General features: G+C 34.1%; 1 protein-coding gene and 1 pseudogene across 3 annotated transcripts in view; both read right to left on the bottom strand.

The window, feature by feature from the left end:
• Nucleotides 1-22,309, bottom strand: part of PRDM5 (PR/SET domain 5) — a 215,331-nt gene that overhangs the window by 73,784 nt on the left and 119,238 nt on the right. Inside the window, exons 11-12 of one of the 3 annotated variants that reach the window (XM_074272708.1) lie at nucleotides 12,523-12,616; nucleotides 6,203-6,363 (exon numbers count right to left, since the gene is read on the bottom strand). The exons of 1 other annotated variant lie outside the window; for it this stretch is intronic. In XM_074272708.1, coding sequence (XP_074128809.1) covers nucleotides 6,203-6,363; nucleotides 12,523-12,616 — 255 coding nt within the window. The remainder of the gene's footprint in view (nucleotides 1-6,202; nucleotides 6,364-12,522; nucleotides 12,617-22,309) is intronic. One more of the 3 variants, XM_074272709.1, reaches the window with a different exon arrangement.
• LOC141546226 (keratin, type I cytoskeletal 18 pseudogene) lies at nucleotides 1,544-2,455 on the bottom strand (annotated as a pseudogene).

The following is a 22,309-nucleotide window of genomic DNA, read 5'->3' as shown; positions in this document are numbered from 1 at the left end:
GTTTTCTTAGGTGCATTTTTTTTTTAATTTGGCTAATTTTATTTTTTTAAGGAGTTGTTTTCAATAATCAATTTTTGTGTTTTCTTTTCCAAGCTGTTGACTCTTTTGTTCATAATTGTCCTGCTTAACTTTCATTTCTTTCCCTTTATTTCTTCTACCTTTCTTACTTGATTTTTAAAATCCTTTTTGAGCCTTAGGAAGGGGATATTTGAGTCTTGAGATAAATTCAAATTCTCCTTCAAGGTTTCACATACAACCATTTTGACATCATTGTCCTCTTCTGAGTTTGTATTTTGATCTTTCCTATCATCATAATATTTTCTATGGATAGGGCTCTTTTTGGTTTTTTGTTTGGTTTTTACTCATTTTTTAAAAGTTGAGCTCTGCTTCTGACTGGTACTGCCCCAAGCTTCTTTAGCTGGAGGTCAGGGGCCTAGTCACTGTTTTTTTTTTTTCTCTCCAGGATCTCAATGCTTGCTGTTTACCCACTGCACTGCAATGATCTGGCCTAATTACGCCTATGGTATTGGGATTACAGGGCTGGTAATTTGCCTTCTACCCTATGGCTGAAGGCCTCACAGCTGGCATGCTATGATATTAGCCTGCTAAACCAGGACTATGCAGCCTCAGTTACTGATATGCACCACTGCCTTTCCCAGACATCATCTGTGCTGGGAACTTCCTTTTATCCAAGTGAGACAGACTTTTCCTGAAGTTATCTTATAAGTTATATTAAGCTAGAAAACTGTTCAACTCAATCTTTTTGTGGGTTATGTCACTCCTGAAGCCATTTAGAGGCTTGATTTAATGTTGTTATTAAGGGAAACAGGGTAAAGTTAAGACAATCCCCTGGCTTCTCTCCACCCTTTTGGCTCTGCCTCTCAAGACTGAAACTTTACTTCTAAGAGTCATAATGATGAGGTCCTGAAAACTGGGTATGGTGGGCAGAGAGAAACTGAAGCTCTGGTAAAATTATTCCAGTGTGGCTGAGTGGAAAGTCACCAGAAAACATTAATGGCATAACTCATAGAATATTTGGAGCCAGGAAGACCTCAGTTCAAATGCTGTCTTGTGATCTTATCAGCCTTATAACTCTGAAGAAGTCTTCTGAGTCTCAATTTTCTAACATTAAAAAAGGCATGGACTACATAGGTTCTCAGACCCCTTCGACCTTGAAAGAAATTATTATTAAAAACATTTTGTGAGAAATATTCAGACTTTCTCTCCTATTTCTTTGTTCAAAGCCCAACTTTTGAAGGACATTATCAAGCTTTGCCAAAAATTTACCCCTAAATTATCTTGTTTATGTGAATTACAACTCATTGTGCTCAACTCAAGCAAGTTTGGGTGGAGGTAGTTCCTTCCTCTAAGTTGTTCAAGGCTAGGGATCTTGGGTAATATAGAAATATTTTCTTTATAGGATAGAAATAGTCTCTTTGTCTAAGAGTGACATTAAAAAAATCTGTAATTTGCATTAAAGAGCTTTTTATTAACTTTCTGACTCAGCCCAGGTCTTAGGTTTATGGCCCTAATGCCACAGGACCTAAATGTCATTAATCTCTTTCATAATTTTGCTGTCTACAAAATCTTTAAGATCCAGGTCAATCTTTAGGAATAGGACTGTATGTTTTACCTCAGTGACAGTATTTTAAGCCATTTTCATCTCCTCAGATCTTATGTTGATCACTGTGTTGATCACTGTTTTGTTCAATTTTCTGGACAATATTTATCAATCTTCTCTCTTTTTCTGAGCTGGAGCATCATGCTGGGCTCTAATATCAGCCATGACCTTGCTCAAAGTCCTGAGTCTTGAGCTTTGGGAGAGTCCACCTCCACAGTTAGCCCAGGGTCTGTAATTTGGATTTATGGAAAAATCACCTCCTCCTCATGTTTTTTCATGACAAGTAGCTCTTCCTTCAAGGTTTGAATCTCTGTTTCCAACTGCAGCCTAGTCACCCTGGTGTCATCAATGGCCTTTCAGAGGCCATGAATATCACATTCTACAGACTGTCTAATAGCCAGTTCTACTTCATTCTTAACTCTGAAGTTATCAGCAGCCTGACAGATATTATAAATCTGTAGACAATCTTGGCATTGTCCATTGAGTTGTGTAAATCTTCCATTGTTTTGAAATAGTGTTTCCATTCTCTGGTCCAAGGATCCTTCTTACCCCTGGTTTTCCCTTCCAGTTCACAATTTTTGGTTGCCAGGCTCCATATATGTTCCAGATAGGAGGCAAGGTGGTCACTGAAATCCTGCATGCACTGCTCCCATCAAGTCCCTGGATTCCCAATACTCATGGAAGCTTGTGGACTGGGCCATGAAAATTCAGGAAAACTGAGAGGTTCAGGAACTGTGGTTAATTCCACCTTTGTGAAGTTATAACAATCATGCCAGATCAGTATGAGTCTAATTTAGAGGTAGGATTTAAGCCAGAACTATCTATTCTGATTTGTGTTAAAATCAATACATAAGTGAAACCTGTTAGTCAAAGGGGGACATCTTTTCCTCTTTTCATTGTCTTCTTTATAAATAAAATCACAAAAGTTTTATGGAGACATAACATTAAAAAATATAGAACTACTTATATAATAAAAGAATGATAAGTATATGAATCACCATAGCCTAGAAAACTAAAAATAATGAAACTAACTTTGAAAAGTGTATTGTCTCAACAGTATAATAGTAAATTCTGTAATTAACAGTAAGATTGGCAGGAAAAAGGTTTTCTAAGTTTTCATGAAAAGAGGAGGCACATGTTCAGAAATATAAATAATAGTACTGAAAATTCATCAGTGTCCTCTGATCAATGACATTGGATAACTGTGAAGCATACTACTTTTTGCCAAATAAGAAATAATTCAGGTCCCCAAACAGATAATTCAGAGAAGAAATAATTCAATTGCAATTGCTTGCACCACGTATGTGTAACAAAGAAATCATACATTTGTTGATTTAAAACTCAGATCTATATTATATAAATTTCTAAAGTTTTCCATTCTGGAGGAGTCCCTGATAAGTGCTTTTCAGAGCCCCCAACTTGGGGTGCCAAAATATGCTATGCTTTCTAGAGCCCCCACACTGGGATGCCAAAATATACCAGTCAGATTAGCTCTCTGGAAGATCTCAGATCACATTGTCCAGTTCCCTCATTTTGAAATCTAAAAACCCACACTGAAGGCAATTAAAAAAAAAAAGACAATGACTTTACAATCATTTTATGATCACTTTATCAACTTAACAACATTGCTATTACTAGTTCCAAGAAGATGTCAGAAAAAAAAGTACTGCACATAATATTCTCCATCCCTTGCCCCCATCTCTCCCCCTCTCTCTCCCTATCCATCCTTCCCTCTCCTTTGTGTACAATCTTCTTAGACTAAAATAATTTAACCAAATATATTTGAAATCTATATTATACACACACACACACACACACACACACACACACACACACACACACACACACACTTACAGAGAGAGACTGAGATAGAGAGACAATTTGTTGGTTAAAATTATTTTAGTTTAAAAAGTTTATATAAGTAGATATATGCTTACTTAAGTTTACTAAGATAATTGCAACCAAAATATTTTAAATTCATATTACATATCTATGTACATACATATGGATTTAAAATATTATTGGTAAAAAATGAAATATTAAGGATTAAATTATCCATTTGAATATTTTCCATCTGATCTCTATTGAAAGTATGTTAAAACTCAGTGTGAATAAAGAATGCCTAACCCTGTTATTTGAGACAATAAGAATTTCTTAAAGGCTTCTTCAATTTTTTTTAGAAAACTATTGAAAATAAGTCTAAATATGCAATACATTTTTTCTACCTCATGATTTCTTGCCAATATTTTCAATGAGATAAATTTTTCACTACTGAGACAAGTTAAATATATGTTTTGTCTCCATTGTCCATCCAACCATAGTAATTATAAGGAAAAGTTCCAAAGAAAAATTCAGAAATATATGTTTCCTACTGAACTTTTTAAAGAAAAATCAATAATCTAGTTGAAGAGGCTAGCTTCAGGGATGATGGGCCTGCATATGTTGCATCTTCATATTCTTGCCACCTGGGAGGAAGCCTCCACTTTAATGGAACCTTCATCAATGTTTGCTTCTGGGGAATCAGAGATCATTTGAAAACACAATTGTAGAGGGTACCAGATAGCAGGGGAACTCTGGGTAAGATAAAAGTCCAGAAAGAACCTGATGACAAAGTTTGGTTTGGCTCCCCATCTCCTCTAAGGGTTCTTAGCCTTCCTGAGTAGTCAGAGAGGTGTGAACATTTGTGTTCTATTTACAGTAAGAGGAATTTACATTTCAATACCAGGGTGCTTATAGTTAACACATGAGCAATGTGCTGTGGTGATATAATACTACCATAGTTAGCACTTGCAGAGTATGCTATGGTGATGTAATTGTATTTAAGGGCTGAGAGGACTTGAAATAAATGGACTCTATCTTTAACTATCCTTGGTGAATCTGCTGCCTCATTCACTCTTCCACTAAGACCAAGGACTTGGCTGGTCGCAAGATCCTCCAGAGAGCTAGTCCAGACAGTATATTTTGTCACTCCAACTTGGGGGCTCTAGAAAGCATACAATACAGTAGCAATTTCTACAACAAGAATTTTTTTGCTTCTTTCTTTCTTAGGAATCATTTCATTTTCTTTTAAAGTTCAAAGGAAATAAACCCATTTAAACATCAGAAAACCTGAATTCAAATCTTGCTTGAGTAGCTTATTACCTTTCTGATTCTAGATAAGTGATTTCAATTTGGGAACCTTGGTTTCCTTATCTGCAAAATGAGAAAGTCAGGCTAGTTGGTAAGGTCCCTTCCAGATTTGGATGCATGATCCTTTGCTCATGAAAATTTAATTTGAAATTGAGAAAGAATCTCATTCTGGAAAAAGTTTACTGATAATAAGGAAAAGCAACACATTAGAACCAAGTAGTCATGGGTCAAATTTCACTCTGAAATTTACTGGTTCAGCAATCCTAAGGCATTTAACCCACAATGAGTCCTGGAACCTTCCTAAGACTATAGTAACTTATTCTATATTCTAGAGCAGTGGTCCAAAAAAAAAATTAAATAGGGGGCCAGTTCACTGTCCCTCAGACTATTGGAGGGCCAGACTATAGTAAAAACAAAACCTCACCCTCTGTCTCTGCCCCTCAGCCCATTTGCCATAACCGGGCAGGCAGCCACTTAGATATTTAAAATTTCAGAATAAACTTTTTCCCCTCAGTAAATAATACTCAAATAGGTACTCCTTGAAGTGTTTGCTGACCATTCAGTAGCATAGTAGATGGGACAATTTATCTGAGAGTCAGGAATCCTGTTCTAATCTTGGAATTTGAGGCTGCCTCAGAAACATATTAATTGTTTGGTACTGAGTAAGTCACTGAACTTCTACTTTCTACCTCAGTTTCTTTATCAAAAAAGATGGAGATGGTCATAGCACCCACCTCATAGAATTATTATGAAGGTTAAGTGACTTAATGAAATAAGAATAGTTCATATATTTTAATTGCAAAGGACTATGTAAAACTTAAAATCACTATAAGCACTAATAGTTTAAAGCTGCATTGAGGCTCCTGGAACACCCTTGTTAGTTATTGTTATTAAAAATGATATAAAAAATACATTCCCGAATACACACAATTGTATCAATAACTTCACAAGTATTCACTTGAATTAGAAAATTTGCCAAACAATGTAACCAAATCAACATTTGTTTGTAATTAATCAGTTTCCATTCCAGAAGTATTCAGTGAGCAATTATTATACTTCTATCACTGTTAAAGTACTCTGAATCATAATTGCTAACATTTACATAGCGCCTTAAGGTTCTCAAAATGTTTTCTGTTGTTATCCTCACAATAATCATGAAGGTAGATGCTACTACAATGCTAGTTTTAGAGATGAAGAAACAGACAACCCTGCTCAGGGCCATACAACTACTGTCTGAGTTTGGATTTGAACCCACATATTCTTGACTCTTGTTTCCACTGTATTTAAATCTACTTTAAGAAGAGGATAAACTTATGGATGGTATCTAGGACAGGAAAGGGAGGACCTCAAGCTTAAGCCCCTGCAACACAAAATAGAAATATTCTAAAGATTCAAGCAACAAGGGAAAGAATATACATAAGGAATTCAAACTTAGGGTGGACTTGTACTTACTTTTTTGTGACTTTTAAGCACAGAAGGTGTTACAAACGCCTTATCACACAGATCACATTTGTATTTTTTGTGTCCATCATGGACCACCTGGATGTGAACATTTAAGGTATCTTTCCTTTTAAAGGTAGCATCACACTGATCACACTTGAAAGTTCGTTCACCTTGGAAACAAAAAAGTCAAATGTGAAGAGACCAAGCAAGGCTGGAGCCCTTTCCTCCTGTAGATTAATGGCTGCCCTTCCCCCACTAATCTTAGCCTAGGTGGAGATTCTGCTTAGCCATGAGAGAAAGCCATGTCTCCTGGCTAATCCCTAACCTGAACATTGCTTCAGACCTTCCTGTCCTTAACTCCAGCCTGAGTGTGAAAGGGCTCCCTAATATTCCCAATAACTTATTTCTCTGTCTAAAATAGCTCCATATGGACAAAGATAAAAATTTTATCTTCATAGCATAGCTGGAGTAAAGGTCAATAGTGTTCCATAGATGTATGGGGAAATGGAGCAAGATAATCTTTTTGGGCCAAAAAAAAAAAAAAAAAACCCAAAAACCAACAATACTTTAATTTCAATCATTCCTTACTAGATTGCCTCAATTTGCCACCCCCAAAATTTTTCAAGAATCCACTTCACTAAATAAAATAATACTGTTCCAGTTCATAAACTAAGTTATAAGCTATAATTGTTTTGATCTTTTTTCTAACTGTGGTATACTTTCTCACTCAATACTATATTGTCTGCATCAAACTGGGGAATCCAGTTTGATGGTCTAATGACCATCAAATGTCAAAACCATAGTACTGGTTTTGAGTTGATTATGAGTTTGTGATCATCATTTAAAAAAATAAATTGTTTATATTATCTCTCTAAATCTCTCTAAATTTTTAAAAATTACACTGTTTCCTATGAGTAACAAGAATTTTCATTAACTGTCTATTTCTCCATAATAATGAGGGATTTTTAAAATAAAATTTGAATATATTGATAAACTATACCTTTTTCCTTTGACAACCAGAGAGCAGGATTAAAGATATGAATAGAAGATGGATTAGAAGTATGCCATAAAAAAGCTGATGACAGTCACCTTTTTGTTCTCTCCAACTACCACAGAGATTAAACAACCCTTTAACTTACTCAATATTGAATGAATAATTGAATTTTTTAGCCGACTGACTTTTTTCACCTCTACCAAAATCTCAACATATGAATCTAAAAAGCACTTTAAATGAGAATTCTTTCTTTCTTTTTTTTTTTGATTTGTTTCTTTTTGATTTTGACTTTAAGTGTGTGTGTGTATGTGTGTGTGTGACACAATGTGATATATTGTAATAAAAATCATTTGTTATAAAACCAGATAAAAGAACAATTAAAAAGTGATATTACCTAATTTCTTTTATATTTTTAAATAGGAAGAGAATAAGGCTTCCATAAGACTTAGCCATTATTATTTTTTTTCCTCTACTTCCTCCCATCTTTCACCATATTTTCCAATAGTACTTCTTATTTAGTCATTTCAGTCATGTCCAAAACTACAAGACTTCATTTAGGGTTTCTTAGAAAAGATCCTGAAGTGGTCTGTCATTTCCTCACATTTTACAGAAAGCAGAGACTGAGGCAACAGTGTTAAATGACTTTCTCAGAGTCACAACTAATAAATATCTAAAGCCAAATTATATTTAAATCTTCCTGACTCCAGGCTTGGGCCTCTATCTACTATACCACCTAGCAGTCTAATGACAATTCATAAAAAACTTTAAAAAAATTTAAAAAAGGTAAGGGAGGTGCCATATGCTGTTTTCAGAGAGCCTATGAAGGGAAAGGTCTACACCTCTCTTTGAAAAGTCTAATTAGGTGCCAAAGTAAATGGTTTAGAAAGATGAAGAGGAAAGGTCAGCAAGCATACTGAGCCAAGAATACAAACCAATTCTAAGGCATACTGGTAGAAAAATAATTGAGATGATGAGATGAATGTACAATGTGTAGACTGGGAGCAATCCTAGGTCTTTGAGATCAAGAACTCTGTTTTATTTAGCTTTTATTCCCTAATTCTTCATAAACAATCCTTCTTGCAACAAAATTCATTTTTGAAATCTCTATTCAATTTGTAAATTTTAGTGAAATAGTTGGCACTTTTAGATATCAAGAGAAAGATAATTCTGTAAAAGTGGCTTTTATATCATTCTATCTATTCTCATAGTCCAAATGTCAAAGCCAACTTCAAAATAAACCTAATGTATATTAAGTAGGAAGACAGATTGGGATTTAAAAAAAAAGATCTCAGGGGGTTTAGAAAGTTGGATCATACCTAGGAATATGAAACTTAATAGGGATAAATGTGAACTATCCTGAAGTTTAAGCAATTAAGTTTATGCACAACAATGAAATGGGGAGATATGGTTAGAACATAATTCACTGAAAAATGTGTGGGACTATTAATAGACAAATTCAATATGAATTAGGGCAGTGTAATATAGCTGAAAGATAAATAGGCACTGAGTTCAGATCCCAACCCTGACATTTACCATCTATATGATCTTTGCCAATTCATTTACTTTACTAATCTGGTAAAAGAGTAACTTGGATTAAATGAACTACAAGATCCTTTCCAGCTCTAGATTTGTTATACTGTTATTGGCAGCTAAAAAGTCAATAGGCTATATTAAAATTATATCTAGCCCCAGCAACATGAGAATATAAATGTTCTCTGGCCTGATCAAATGTTCTCTGGCACACAGGAAGCATTATTTAAAGTTCTAGGTACTACATTAATTAGCTAGAGAATATTCATAAGAAGGCATCCACAATAATGAAAGGTCTCAAGATTGTGTTGAACTAACCTGAACCAAGTGGAGATTAATTGGAGAAGAAAAAAATTAAGGGAGGGATGAAATGAATTGCTTCCAAATATCTGAAGGGCTCTTATGTGGAGAAAGTATTAGATCTGATCTGCAGTACAGAATTAAGAACAAGAAATAGAAAAGAAAAACATATGGATCCCTCCATCCCAACTCCCCATATCAGAGTAGTCCAAAAAGAGAACTTCCTTTTACTGAGTGCAATATGATGATGGGGGGAGGAGTATATGTTTTAGGTGTAGAATGGAGATAATACATAATGTATTCTCTTGGGTACAGATTGAACTATATATCTCTTAGGTTTTTTCTAATGCTGATGTTCTATCATTTCCTCATTTTATAATGATGAAGCTAGTTAGTTATTTGTCTTGGGCTTAGAAGGAAATGAAAATTGTGATAATTCTAGACATAATTCTGATTAATTCTTCATATTCTATAGCTATAAACTGCTTGTTTTCTAATTTTAATTAGAAATTAATTTAGTTTCTATTATTATATAATCTTCTATTTTATATATATATATATGTACATATACATATATATATATATATATATATATTTAATTATTAAATAATTTTACCTGATATTGGGAAGTAGGGAGTTTCAATAGTGTAAGAAATTCTTAGTACAGAAATTCCCTTTACTGGTACAAACTGGTAACTTGTCAGTAACATTTAGTCTTAGAGCTTTCCCTGGGACTCTAAGATATGCAATAATCTGTTCTTGGTCACAAAGACATTTAATGACTTGCTTTCAGCTACACAGCAAGTACATATCAGAAATAAAAATGAGCTCCATGGTTGGTATACAAAAGTGTTTTGTTGTTGTTGTTGTTGTTTTTTACATTTTTCTTTAATGATTTTAAAGGAAGTTTCACAGAGACAAATTATTTTTAATTAAACATCTGAAGTACATTTTGAAAAAAAAACATTTCATTAACATGCTTCTAAGACATATAATTTCATTCAAATCATATCATCTACACTTATATAAACACTATGAGAAATCAAGTTACATTGTACAAGGAGAAATTTTTTGGAATTTTGGGCCAAGATTTAGCCATGAGAATCCTACTATTGGAAATATCTTGATCCCTATCCTAAAATTAATTAATCTTGAAAAAAATTTCTTTAAAAAACAAGTTACTATAGAAATAAGGTGAAATTACTGTTGTGAGGCAAAGCCACAATCTCATTTTTTATTCTTCTTTTATACAAAATTGGGAGTCAATTGCATGATGCATAATATCTTCAGAGCTAAGATCTTCAAAAAAATGCAGCACCCTTTTTCTCAATCAAAAGAAGCTCAGCATAGTTTATCACCATCATCATCAATATTATGTAGCATTTATAGAAGTCTTAACTTGATTCTTTTGTTATCAAACTTAAATATTCATACATAAAGGAACTTCTGCAAAATGCATTTTTCCTTTAAATATATTGTCCAAATCCATGTATTTTTGTCTTAAAACAAAAACTTTCAAAATTTCAATTTCTGTAGAATAAGATATTAATGAGTCTAGAAATACACAAGTAATTTTATAACACATATAAAATAGAGAATACACAAGCATCCAAATTATGATTATCCAAGAAAAGATGGAGTTAGGAAGAGCTTAGATTTCCTTTCTTCCAATCAAATAAAAATATGATTTCTCAGAAACAGAGACAATTTTATAAAACCCAAGTATAATATTTTTTCCTTAAAGCTTCAAGTTCACAAAATTGATGTTATTTAAAAATTGTAATTACTGAGAATAAAAAAAAAGAAAAAGAAAAGAGAAACCCTGAGTTTAAAATTTGTTGGAACAGATCTCTAATAGACTTTTATGGAATCCCACTTTTTCTATTTAGCAAAAACTCAACTGTTCTCCACTTTGGAAGGACTTGACCTCCTGAAAAAAGACTCCAATATTTCATGGAATAGGAGAGAGTGTCTTGACTAAAGAAGTAAATAGCTTACAATATTATCAAGGATCAATGTAAAGTCTTATACTTAGATTTAAACAATGAATTGCACATGTAAAAGATGTGGCCAGAAAATATTTCTTTAAAAAAAAAAAAAGGATGTGAGGATCTGAATGGATTGTAAGCCCCAATATAAATCAACATGGCAACATCACCATCATGTTCATTGTTATCATCATTATCAACATCATCATAATGTGACCTTAGGCTACATAAATAAAAGCATAACATTTGGGATGAAAGAGTTGATCACCATATGATGAATTGTGCTCTCCACATAGTATTTGGGTCTAGCACTATAGTTTAGGAAGGACAAATATAATGTCAAAATGAATGACAAAAATAATTCCGGGGAAGGAAAGAAAGGAGTTGCTATACAAAGATCAGTTAAAAAAAATAACCTCTAGCATGGAAGGGAAAGAATGAATTATCTTTGAGTAGTTGCCATGTGGAAGGAGGAGAAGAATTGTAATATCTGTAGTCAGAGGATAGAATTAGGAATAATGAGAAAAAATGTCAGAGAGGAAGAGTCTTGTTCAATTCAAAGAAATATTTGCTCCTAGTTAGAGTCATCCAAAAAAGAATAGTGCTATATGAAAGAAAATGAGTTCCTTATTGCTGATCTTCAAGAACTGTCTAGATAACCAATTTCCTTTTACATTCTAAAGATTCCATGCTTCTAAGAAACTGAATTTTTGTAATGAATTTTGAAAGAATTGAATGCATATCCCTTCAAAATAAGTAAGAGACCTGAGCGAGTATAGTCTAATGGAAAGACCAGTATTTTGGAAGGCAGGAGTCTTAGGCTCTTAGCTTAACTCTGTTATCTGATCATGTGAAATTGGATGCACAATTCACCTGAGCATTTGTTTCATCCCAGGGAAAAATGTGGGGTAGACTGCATGTTGAACTGCATGATATTTAACCTTTTCTGATCATTAGGACATTTCCTTCCATAGTCCTTCCTATCATGGGAAACAATTATGTTTGAGATCCCTTTTAGTAAATTCCATTTAGTAAATTTAGTAAATAAACTCCCCAAGCCCAAGAACCTAGTAAAGTGGAAAATTTAAAGGGGACTTTGGAATAAAACTTGGAAAGAAACAGAGATGGTTTGGAAATCTGAGGGTAGAAATGCAATTCTCAAATTTTACCCTGAATTTCCCTGTTAGAAATTTAGAAGCACAGATTAGTTTAGAGAATATGTACTTTAACTATCTCATATTGTAGTAAAAGAAAGGAGGCTAAGGTCATGAGAATATGAAAAGAAAGCAAGAATTTAAGTGAAGGCCTTAAATTTTATATTCAACATTCCTTCCTATATAAAGATACAGCTTTCATAGAATTTAAAACAGTCAACAATTCCCTACATATAGAAAGATTTTTCATGAGGCCTTTCCTATCATAAATGTTGCTTGAGTAACTCAGCATGAACTCAAGGAACCTGGCAACCCTTTCTTTGCCCTTTTGCCCTCTAACCAAATGCCTGAATTGGCACTTACTGTTATGTATTAGCAGGTGTCTCTGCAAAGAGAAGGGGGTCCGGAACAAAGCTTTGCATTCCTCACACTGGAATGGCCTCTCCTCAGAGTGGGTCTGCAGATGAAAGAGTGTGTCAGGTGGAAGGACCAGGAACATCAATTAGCCATTTCAGAAATAGGGAGCTATTTGGGTTTTGTGGTAGAAAGGTGAAAGGGAGGGAATTTGGTAAAGGCCATAGAAGTTGCAATGTCTCTGTGGTGATAATGGCTGGTCATTCCCTGTACATGAAGTGTTTACCAGTCTTTTGGGTAAGAGGATCAGACAAACCTTAGCAGAGAAGTTGTTATAAACATGCCATATCCAACCTTCAGCCTTTAGAGTATGCTATTCCCCATACTTAGAATGCACTCCCTGCCCATCCTTATCTCTTGGCATCCCAAACTTGCTACAGTGCTCAATTGGGGTGCCTTCTCCTACATAAAACCATTTCTGCTATTTTTCTATTCTTCAACCCCCATTAATGTACTCCTCTTCAGTAATCGACTTGTATATACATTGCATTTATTTTGCATTTATCTTATCCTTTGATTAGAATATAAGTTCTGTGCACATCAAATTTTTTTAAAAGTTTAAAATATGCTCATATATGTTTATGTACACTAATGAAATTTGTGAAAAGTTATAATTTTGCCTTAAACTAGTGATAGAAAAAATAAGGATAATTGCTTGGAAAGTAAACCATTTTATTACTGAAAACTTCAAATATTATTAGTATGCTTAAGGAATGATCTTATCTTAAAATTTAGTGAGATAAAGATTATACTACATAATCTTCACATGTCTATTTAAAAAGTGAAAGGGACTAACTAATTAAGCAAATTAGGGTTAAAAAGAAAATCTATTTCATAATTCAGAGCTCTTCAATCAATCAAATATTTTCCCATTGTTTGCTCTGTGCTAAGTTCTGGAAATAAGAGACAAAAACATGGTGACTTTTTGCAGAGTTTACAGTCTACTGGGGCTAATGGGGGTGGGCATAATAATGTACATTGAAATGAGGTACAAAGTAGACTGGAGGGATTATGAGAATAAGGGAAGGAGGGAAGATTTCCAATAATGCAAAGACATGGAAACTAGATGGACTGTTTTGTTTGAGTACAGAAAGCAGGTCAGTAAGATTGGCCATACAGTGCAGTAGAGAACAGTCAACTGCAATAAGTTTTAAATATGAACACAGGAATTTTATTTGATCCTAGAAGCAATAAGGATTAACAGGATTTTAATGAGTGATATGGTTGAAACTGCAGTTTAAGAAAACCATTTCAGCTAATGACGATTCTTATCTTATTGTGTGAAAATTCTAGATTTCTTTTCTCTTTACAAGCTACATAAAGAAAGTCATTTTATTGCTCTCATATCAATGTAAAGGAAAGAGATATCCCTTTGAAATACAGACTTCATAGGTCATCAGTGAATGAAGTAAAAAAAAGACACAACTCAGTTTTTAAAGTTGCATAAAAGGAATTGGCTCATATCTTGACCATAACATCCTTCTAATCTGATGAACGGCTAAAATCAAGTGATAAATCCATGGCCAAGTGACTGAACTTTCTCTTTGCAAGGATCACCACCACATGCTGCACTGGTTGGATCACTATTACCTATCGACTAAAAGTTACTTTAGAGAAGTCAACAATGGACTAACTATTCAAATCAATAACTATTTAAGTGCTTGCTATTATACCAGTCACTGCCCTAAACTCTGGAGATTTAAACACAGACAAATTTAATCCCTGCTCCTAGAGAGCTCAACAGTATAATAGAGAAAACATGCAAATGACTATGCATAGAAAATCTATGCAGGTAAATTTAAGATAATCTTAGGACAAAGGTACAAAGACCAAACACAAAGACATGGATTGGCCCTCCTTACCTTTAGAAGGCCACCCTACAAGATTGGACTGAAGTGTATGGGAGTTATAGGAAGAGCTGAAGCACTTCTCTAAAGGTAGCACAACGACCACAGTACTGGGTTTGGAGTCAGGAAAATCTGAATTCAAATTCTCCCTTAAGACACTTGCTTTGTGATTTGAAGCAAGTCATTTAATTTTGTCTGCCTCATTTTCCTCGTCTATAAAATGGGAATAATAATAGCACTCAATTTGCAGGGTTGTTATGAAACCCAGTGAGATGATATACATAAAGTGGTGTGCAAACTTTAAAGTAGTGTATAAAAGTTAGCTATAATTATCACAATTGCTAGAGCTTATATATTTCTTCCTATAGAATGTTGTACCTTTTTCCTGGAACAAAATTTGAAATTCCTTGTAGATTTTCCAAATTATATGATCTTTCCCTACAAAACTTAGTCTATTTCCATTTTCATAGAAATTTCTAATGATGTCAACATGTTGAAGAACACATTATGTAGGTCCATGAAAAAACAGATTATGCCATCTTCTACAACACTGCTCCAAATCTAGGGAGATTTTCTGCCTCTAAAAAAAGTACTTTTAAAATTCTGTTTGTGTGTGTGTGTGTGTGTGTGTGTGTGTGTGTGTGTGTGTGTGTGTGTGCAAGAAGATCTAGAACTAAAAGAAATATCAGATGTTATCCAGTCCAACAGCTTCATTTTCAAGAAAAGGAAACTGCATTCCAGAGAAGGTGACTCATGGTGTGGTGACACAACTAGTAAACAGAAAAATCAGGATTCCAACCTAGAGCCCCTGATTCCAAGTTCATTCCACCACACTGTCTCCCTTGTTTGTATAGATTTTGGAGAGATATATATGTGCACAAATTGTTTCTTTCCAATAGTTTGAAAGCTCCATGAAGCCAAGAATAATTTTGGTTTTATCAAGCATCTTGATATGAGTGACACATAACAGATCTTTTAAAGAAGTAACTGAAATATAAATGAAAAGAACACCAACAATCACAAAACTCAAACAAAACAAAAATGCTGCACACTTTTTAATTACAATGACCAAATGTGGAGAGAAAACTCATTCAGAAAATGTATCTTCTTCAAAGAAGTGGGAGACTATGGGTTCAAGGCATGCCTATTCTGTCAGACTTAATTGATCTGTTGATGAGTTTGGTTTGAAATTCTTTGCTCTCTGTCACTGTGTGCTTTAGTTTTTCTCTTAATCTTTGTTACAGGGGAAGGAGGAGGTGAAGATAGCTTTGGAAATTAATTTTATGTCAAAATAAAGTCTAACAAGAAATTTCCAAAACAAATCATTTTGGGAATGAATGAATAAGTGAATCTCTTTAAATTCCATGACAGAATCTGTATCCCAATTGATTATGACCAGAGTAGATGCCAAAAATATCTGTGAAACATGAAGTCCTTTTTGTAGCAACTTAGAGATAGGCTTTCAAGTTTGCTTCACCAGGACTTCGGATGTTATTTCTCTATGGGAATTGCTGAATTGGTAAATTCCTCATCACAGTCATCAAATATTAACCTTATGGCAGGAGTAAAACTTTCATCAGGGCCATTTCAAGCTGGGCAGTAAATATGTCCATTAGTAATATGAGCTTTGCCACATATCCCTGTATTTTACTAGAAATTCCACTTATTCAGGAGGTCATATTTGGGACATGAAGATCAGTATGAATATTCCTGGAAAAATCCAGAAACCAAAGAAATTTAGGGGAAAGAACCAGGAGGGAAGATTTTTGCTAGAACCATTCTTTTTTATTTATTTATTTATTGCTATAAAAAGTTTGGTTTTCCACAAGCATAACACAAAATGTCCTAAGCATATAACTCTCCCTTAAGGGCAGGAAATAAAATTGAAGTTACATAAAAGCCCTGTCTTCTTGTTTTCAAGGTCAATAGATTAAATTTTTACTGCCAGTTTTCAAAACAGGGAGTTTAAGGAGTTCCCTAAAAGCAGCCACTTCTCTACAAGAGAATATAGAATCTGGGAACAGAATGGAGAAATCAGTTCCCTAGTGAATGATCAAACCCACTCTGAGACCCTCAGCACAATAGAAGTGGGCATCCATGTTTTGAGCAAGTACCAATGGATTCAATAAAATGTAACAAAAGTCTCTACCATAGGTATGCCATCATTTTTAGTTAGAACAGCACTCTGATCCAAGATGACTTGGTCTATAAGGTAGAAAGGCTAAGCACTATGCTATGCACTGGAGGTTATTCTTATGAAACTTAGGTTGAAACCAGCTACCAATTTAGACTTTATATATGTATATTCTTAATGTATATTTTTAAAATGGTAGGGTGCACAATTTGTTAACCATTTCATGGGATAAGTCAACTAAACCAAGACCTGAAGCCTTAGCCTGGTGTCGCTTCCCTACTAAGCTTTGTAGACAATGCTTATGTGTGATGTTTAGGCCTAAATTGGGGAGTGGCTGGAGCTAACCCAACCCTGCTCACTTGAACCAATTATTAAGTCTTTATTTATACTTCAGAAATTGCCATGTGTTAAAATCAAAGTTTAATCTACTGTTTTATTGTTATCTTGATTTAATTAGATAAGGGGGAAAATGTCAATAATGTGGATTAAACTTTTTAAAACGTGCATATATGTAAATATAATTTATAGTGTACATGCATATGTAACATAAATATTATAAGTTGCATTATATGTTATACATATATACATATATTTATGTATTAAATATGAATCTACAAAATATTTATTATACATATATAAAAGTTTGCTGTTAAAATTTTATCAGCATATTCCTGGACTTATGGAGTCCACATACTCTAGGAGAAGAAAAACATAATGTATATTTACAGAGTACTTTATAATTATAAATTACATAGGACTTCTGTTTTTTGAATCATATTACAACCTGGTGAAATAAGCTATTTTGTTTTTCACCATCATCATCATTATTTCTGCTGATATTATATTATCCAGTGTAAAATAGGAGATGGAAAGGTGGTCTCAGAAATGGTTCAGTTCTAACTTTGACATAATTGGGTTATGTTGATCCTAGGCAAGTTCTCAGCATTCTAGATAGTTTAAAATTTTTTAATTTCAGAAAAGATACTGAACTGCCTTGGCAGAAGTTCTTCAAAGGGGAGTTTCCTAAATGAAATTACAGGCCAAGTCCTTATCTCTATCCTTGTCCATTTTGCAAGTGAAAAAAACTGAGATTTGGAGAGGTTAAATCCAGAATCATATAGCCAGAAGGTTATGGAAGCAGGGACTACAAGGCGGGTCTGATTCCAAACTCAGAATTCTTTCACTATTCCATGACATTCTCTTCCCAAGAGACCATACTGCCTATTTCTTTGAACCATATAACTTTAGTTATGTATTTGATAACTCGTACATAAAGAGATCTTTCTTGATCCATCTAACTGTTATTATAAACAGACATTACTTAATAATTCTGATACTTACACTTTGTGCAATACTTCTCTTTCTCTTCTATGTATTTATGTTATGTGATAATTCTCAAAGGGATTTAAACATGCAGAGAGCAGAGTGTTTCATTGTTGCCTTTATATGCCCAATATCGAGACTATCTAGAATAGTGCCTGACTTGGGATAGGTGCTTAATTCACATTTTTGAGTTGAAGTCAATACAAGACACCCAATTCTATGGGGCCTAGAATTCTTGACACCAAAAACAAACAAACAAAAAATACATGCAAGAGATTTTTTGTTGTTGTAATTATTATTTTTTTTTAATTTCCTAGATCTCAGTGCCTGCTAAGAAAGCTAGTCCTAACTTTTGTACCTGAAGGAAAAAGTTCTCTAAATATTTTTTAAATGGTGTCATCTTTATTAATAGTACCCAGTCAGTTCCCATTTTTTCCCAGTGGAGATCCTCATTTCTAGAAATCACTCACTCGGGAAGTTTAAGAAACCATAAATTCCAGAGTCAAAGGGTTGATGAAGGAAGAAGACAGCTCTTAAAAACAAAAGACAAGGAACAGCTAGCTAAGTGGTACAGTAGATAGAGCACCAGCCCTGAAGTCAGGAGAAACTGAGTTCAAATTTGACCTCAGATACTTAACATTTGCTAGCTGGGCAAGTCACTGCCTCAATAACAAAAAGACAATGCTAAAGGAATCCTCCTTGCCTTCTAAGTGGTAAGAAATGGCTCATTTGAGGGATCCAAATCATTCAATAAGTTCCAACAAAGGTTCAAATAAATTCAATTAATTTCAATGAACATTGAACAACTGCTACAATGTACCAGGCATTGTATCAGGCCTGTAGATCCTGGTTTTGAGTCACTAACTTTCTACAAGTTGACACATGGGAGAGACTTGGCCTCCCCACTTAACATGATGAGTTCAGAGATAGTAGGTGGTTTCTGTTTTTTTTGGGATTCCCAGGTTGAAAAGCAAATAAATACAAGGTTAAAATTGATGAGAAAACATGAAGTCTATGAACTCAAGCCATTCTTTAAACAACAGAGACTGACCCCAGAATGGGAAATAGCTCTCTAGGCAGTTGGAAAACTGAATGATCTCATTTTTACAGATGATCAGGTTCCAAATATTTAACTAATGTTGGCTCAGTCGGAAAAAAAAAAGGCTTTTCCTTCTACCCAAACTCTGAAATGTCACCACCATTATAGATATAATATTCTCAACTAAGTCTTTGTAGAAATGTAGCCAATCTCTTTCTTACAATGATGTTTGCTTAAAGCCAAACAGTCCAATGTTTAGAGAACCCATTTCTAATTTTAAATATAAAACAGATTCATATTATATGGCATGAAAGGCAATGGTTCCATACTGTACTGATTTTTGCATTTGAAAATATCTAACTTAAGTGTATTTTTCATAAAATGTTTTCCACATTTACCACATGGCTTTATTGCTCACCTTATCAAAATCCAATGAGAGAAATACTGAAAAAAATAAATTCATCAGTTTTCATTGGTTCATCATTTCCTAATATTTTATACTTTATATTTCAAATTATTACAGCAAATAGAAACTATTTCAAAAAACAAAACATAATTATTTATAAATCATAATTAACAAGTTAATAATATTAATAAGTAACCCAGATTTATAACACAGCATAACTCATAACATAACTGCCTCTAAGTGGCCTAACTAAACCTAGATTCATAATTCAAAATCTGCATTATGAATCTAGATTTAGTGAGGTACACTGTAGAACACAGGTAATGAATACTGAAAGAGAAGAAAAGAATACCAACTCTGGAGTTGGTTTGAGTTCGAATTGTGATTCTACACCTATGTGACTCTGGGCAATTCACTTCATTTTCTTGGCCTCAGTTTATTCATCCATAAAATGAAACACTTATGATAAAAGCCCTTGAGACTTTCTCTAGCTCAAAAATTATGGGTTTTAGAAGATAGCTCATGTCTCTTCAGAATTTATCTCTATACCACACAAAGTCATTCTCAAAAAGGTCCAAATGCCAGAATCTCATTTATCTATTTGATATCATCCATGAATAAATCATTTGTGTGCTCTAAGAATTGTTCTCAGGAAATGAAACTTCTATAAGTGCTAAAATGTGTTTTAATCAATTTTTATTCATTTCAATCAGCATGAACCAGGGATTATGCTAAGCACTGAAAGAAAGACCATGCTTTGGGATTCACAGTTATGAAAACTGAAGCTATCCTGAACTGGAAGGATATGGCTCAACCTTGTTGCTGTAGGTAAAACTAGCTATAGATTTATCAAATGACCCCTGACCATAGTATGTTTTAAGATTCCTTTCATAATTTAATTTTTTCCTGTCTTCTCTAATGTCCTCAGGATTCCCAGCACTATTTTTTTGCTATTATAATAGCATATTTGTTTTTAGTAGCTCTGATTTATAACTTTTTTGTCTTGGAGCCTTCTAAATCAGACCACTTGGCTGAAAATTCTCAGAAGCTCTGTCCATGAGGAGTCTCTAAGTGAATTACTCAAATATACTTGGAAAACTGTGGTGGTTTGGGGTGCATCTGGATAGTTGTTCTTGTTCATTCCTTATTTATGAAGAGGACCAATGACATCATGGATAATGTCTTGACTTACACATGAATTGGATTTAAGAGGCATAGTTGTGCAAAATCATCAGCCCCACACTCTTTTCCAGGATCTACTGACAAGACAAAAATCAAGACAAATGATAATAGTCCAGGATGCAGTAGCTGACCTCATCTTCAATGTGTGATCAAGCTCTAAATGCTCCATAATACCTGATTTAACTACCTTTATGGCCACTGAAACAAATTGTTCTCACCACCAGGGCAAAGTCTTCATAGGCTTGGGATAGACAACTCCCTAACTTACTGATAGGTTTGCGGTCTGGTGGTTACCCTTGGTTTGGTCTAGTCCATTTACCAAGGCAATTCTATTGGGTTGTGGCCAATAGAATATGCTCCAGCTTCTTGGAGCCACAAGTGAAAGCTGAGTAACTAGTGAATATCCTAAAGCTTAGCAGCTCTGAACCCAAGTGATAGTGCTCCCTGAACATCCCATGCCCACCAAAAAGAGAAAATGATTTGAATAAAGTCAGAAAAATAAAAAGTTCCTAAGGCAAGATTTGAACTCAGATTATCTGATTTAAAAACCATCACTCTTTCTGGGTAGTAGAAATTAGGAAGTTATACCAGCTAAGTGAGACATTAACAGTGGTATATGACTTACTTAGTTTAACAACCAATTCTCTGAAAAAAAAATTAAAGTATATATGAGCCATGTTTAAGTTTATGCTTTTTAATATGTTCTCTAACATTTAAATCTAAACAATCAGCAAAACAACAAATCAAGGCCTCATTTATAGCATTTGTGGATGTCTGAAGTATAAATGTTCACAATGAAATTTTTACAACTGGATCTCATAAGCCTGTAAGAATTGGCCTTAGCACAATCCTGGATACTATCATATCTCAACACAAAGATAATGAACAAGCAAATGAATACACACACACACACACACACACATTTATGATGAAAAGAAGGGTGTGAGAAAGGAACTCAATGCAAGAAATGGTTTTGATTTATGTTATTTCAGCAATGGTATCAAATGCTACTAATTCAGGATGATATTAAGTAAAAGAAATGTTTACTGGCTGCAATCATACATTGACTCTATCATCATAGGAATAAATTTTAGTTTTAGAAGAATCATTCCTTTCAAATTGCTCCCATCTGAAAATTCTACATTGCATGGGAACCAAAAACAATTTCTACTAGGGAACTTCAACTTCAGAAATTGGACTCTCAATATCATAAATAGTAGTGATGAAAAGACAATGATGATAAATGAGGGAATAACTAATAATAATTGACATTGATTTAGTGCTTTAAAGCTTAGATTTTAGAAGATCTTGACAAAAAGCTTCAGTCCAACCTTATGAAGTGATGGAAGTAGGATCATCTCCATTTTAAAAGTAGGAAAATGAGGCTTCTGAATCATCACATCACTTGTCCAGGGTCACCCACTTGGCAAGTTCTAGACAAGGATTTGAGACCAGGTCTCTCTTGACTCCAGAATTCTATCCATCTGCCATGTTATTATCTTAGCCAATAAATATCATGACCCCAACATGACCATGAGTGGATAAATAATAAAATAACAGCAACAATAGTAACATTATGTATTTATATAATGATTTGGGTTTGTGAGATATTCTCTATGTTATCTCATTTTATTCTCCCCTAAACCTTGGTTGGTAGAAGCAAATGTTTTCTCTACCTAACACTTGAGGAAATTGAAGCAGACGGATTAAGTGACTTGCCCGAAGTTATACAGCTAATGAGTATCTGAGGCATGATTTGAATTCTGTTCTTCCTGGCTCTAGGTCTAGCATTTTATCCCCTGTTT

The sequence above is a fragment of the Sminthopsis crassicaudata genome, chromosome 6, assembly GCF_048593235.1.
Source record: "Sminthopsis crassicaudata isolate SCR6 chromosome 6, ASM4859323v1, whole genome shotgun sequence".
Lineage (NCBI taxonomy): Eukaryota > Metazoa > Chordata > Mammalia > Dasyuromorphia > Dasyuridae > Sminthopsis > Sminthopsis crassicaudata.
Note: the sequence above shows the minus strand (reverse complement) of the source record. Positions and strands in the feature narration are given on the sequence as shown.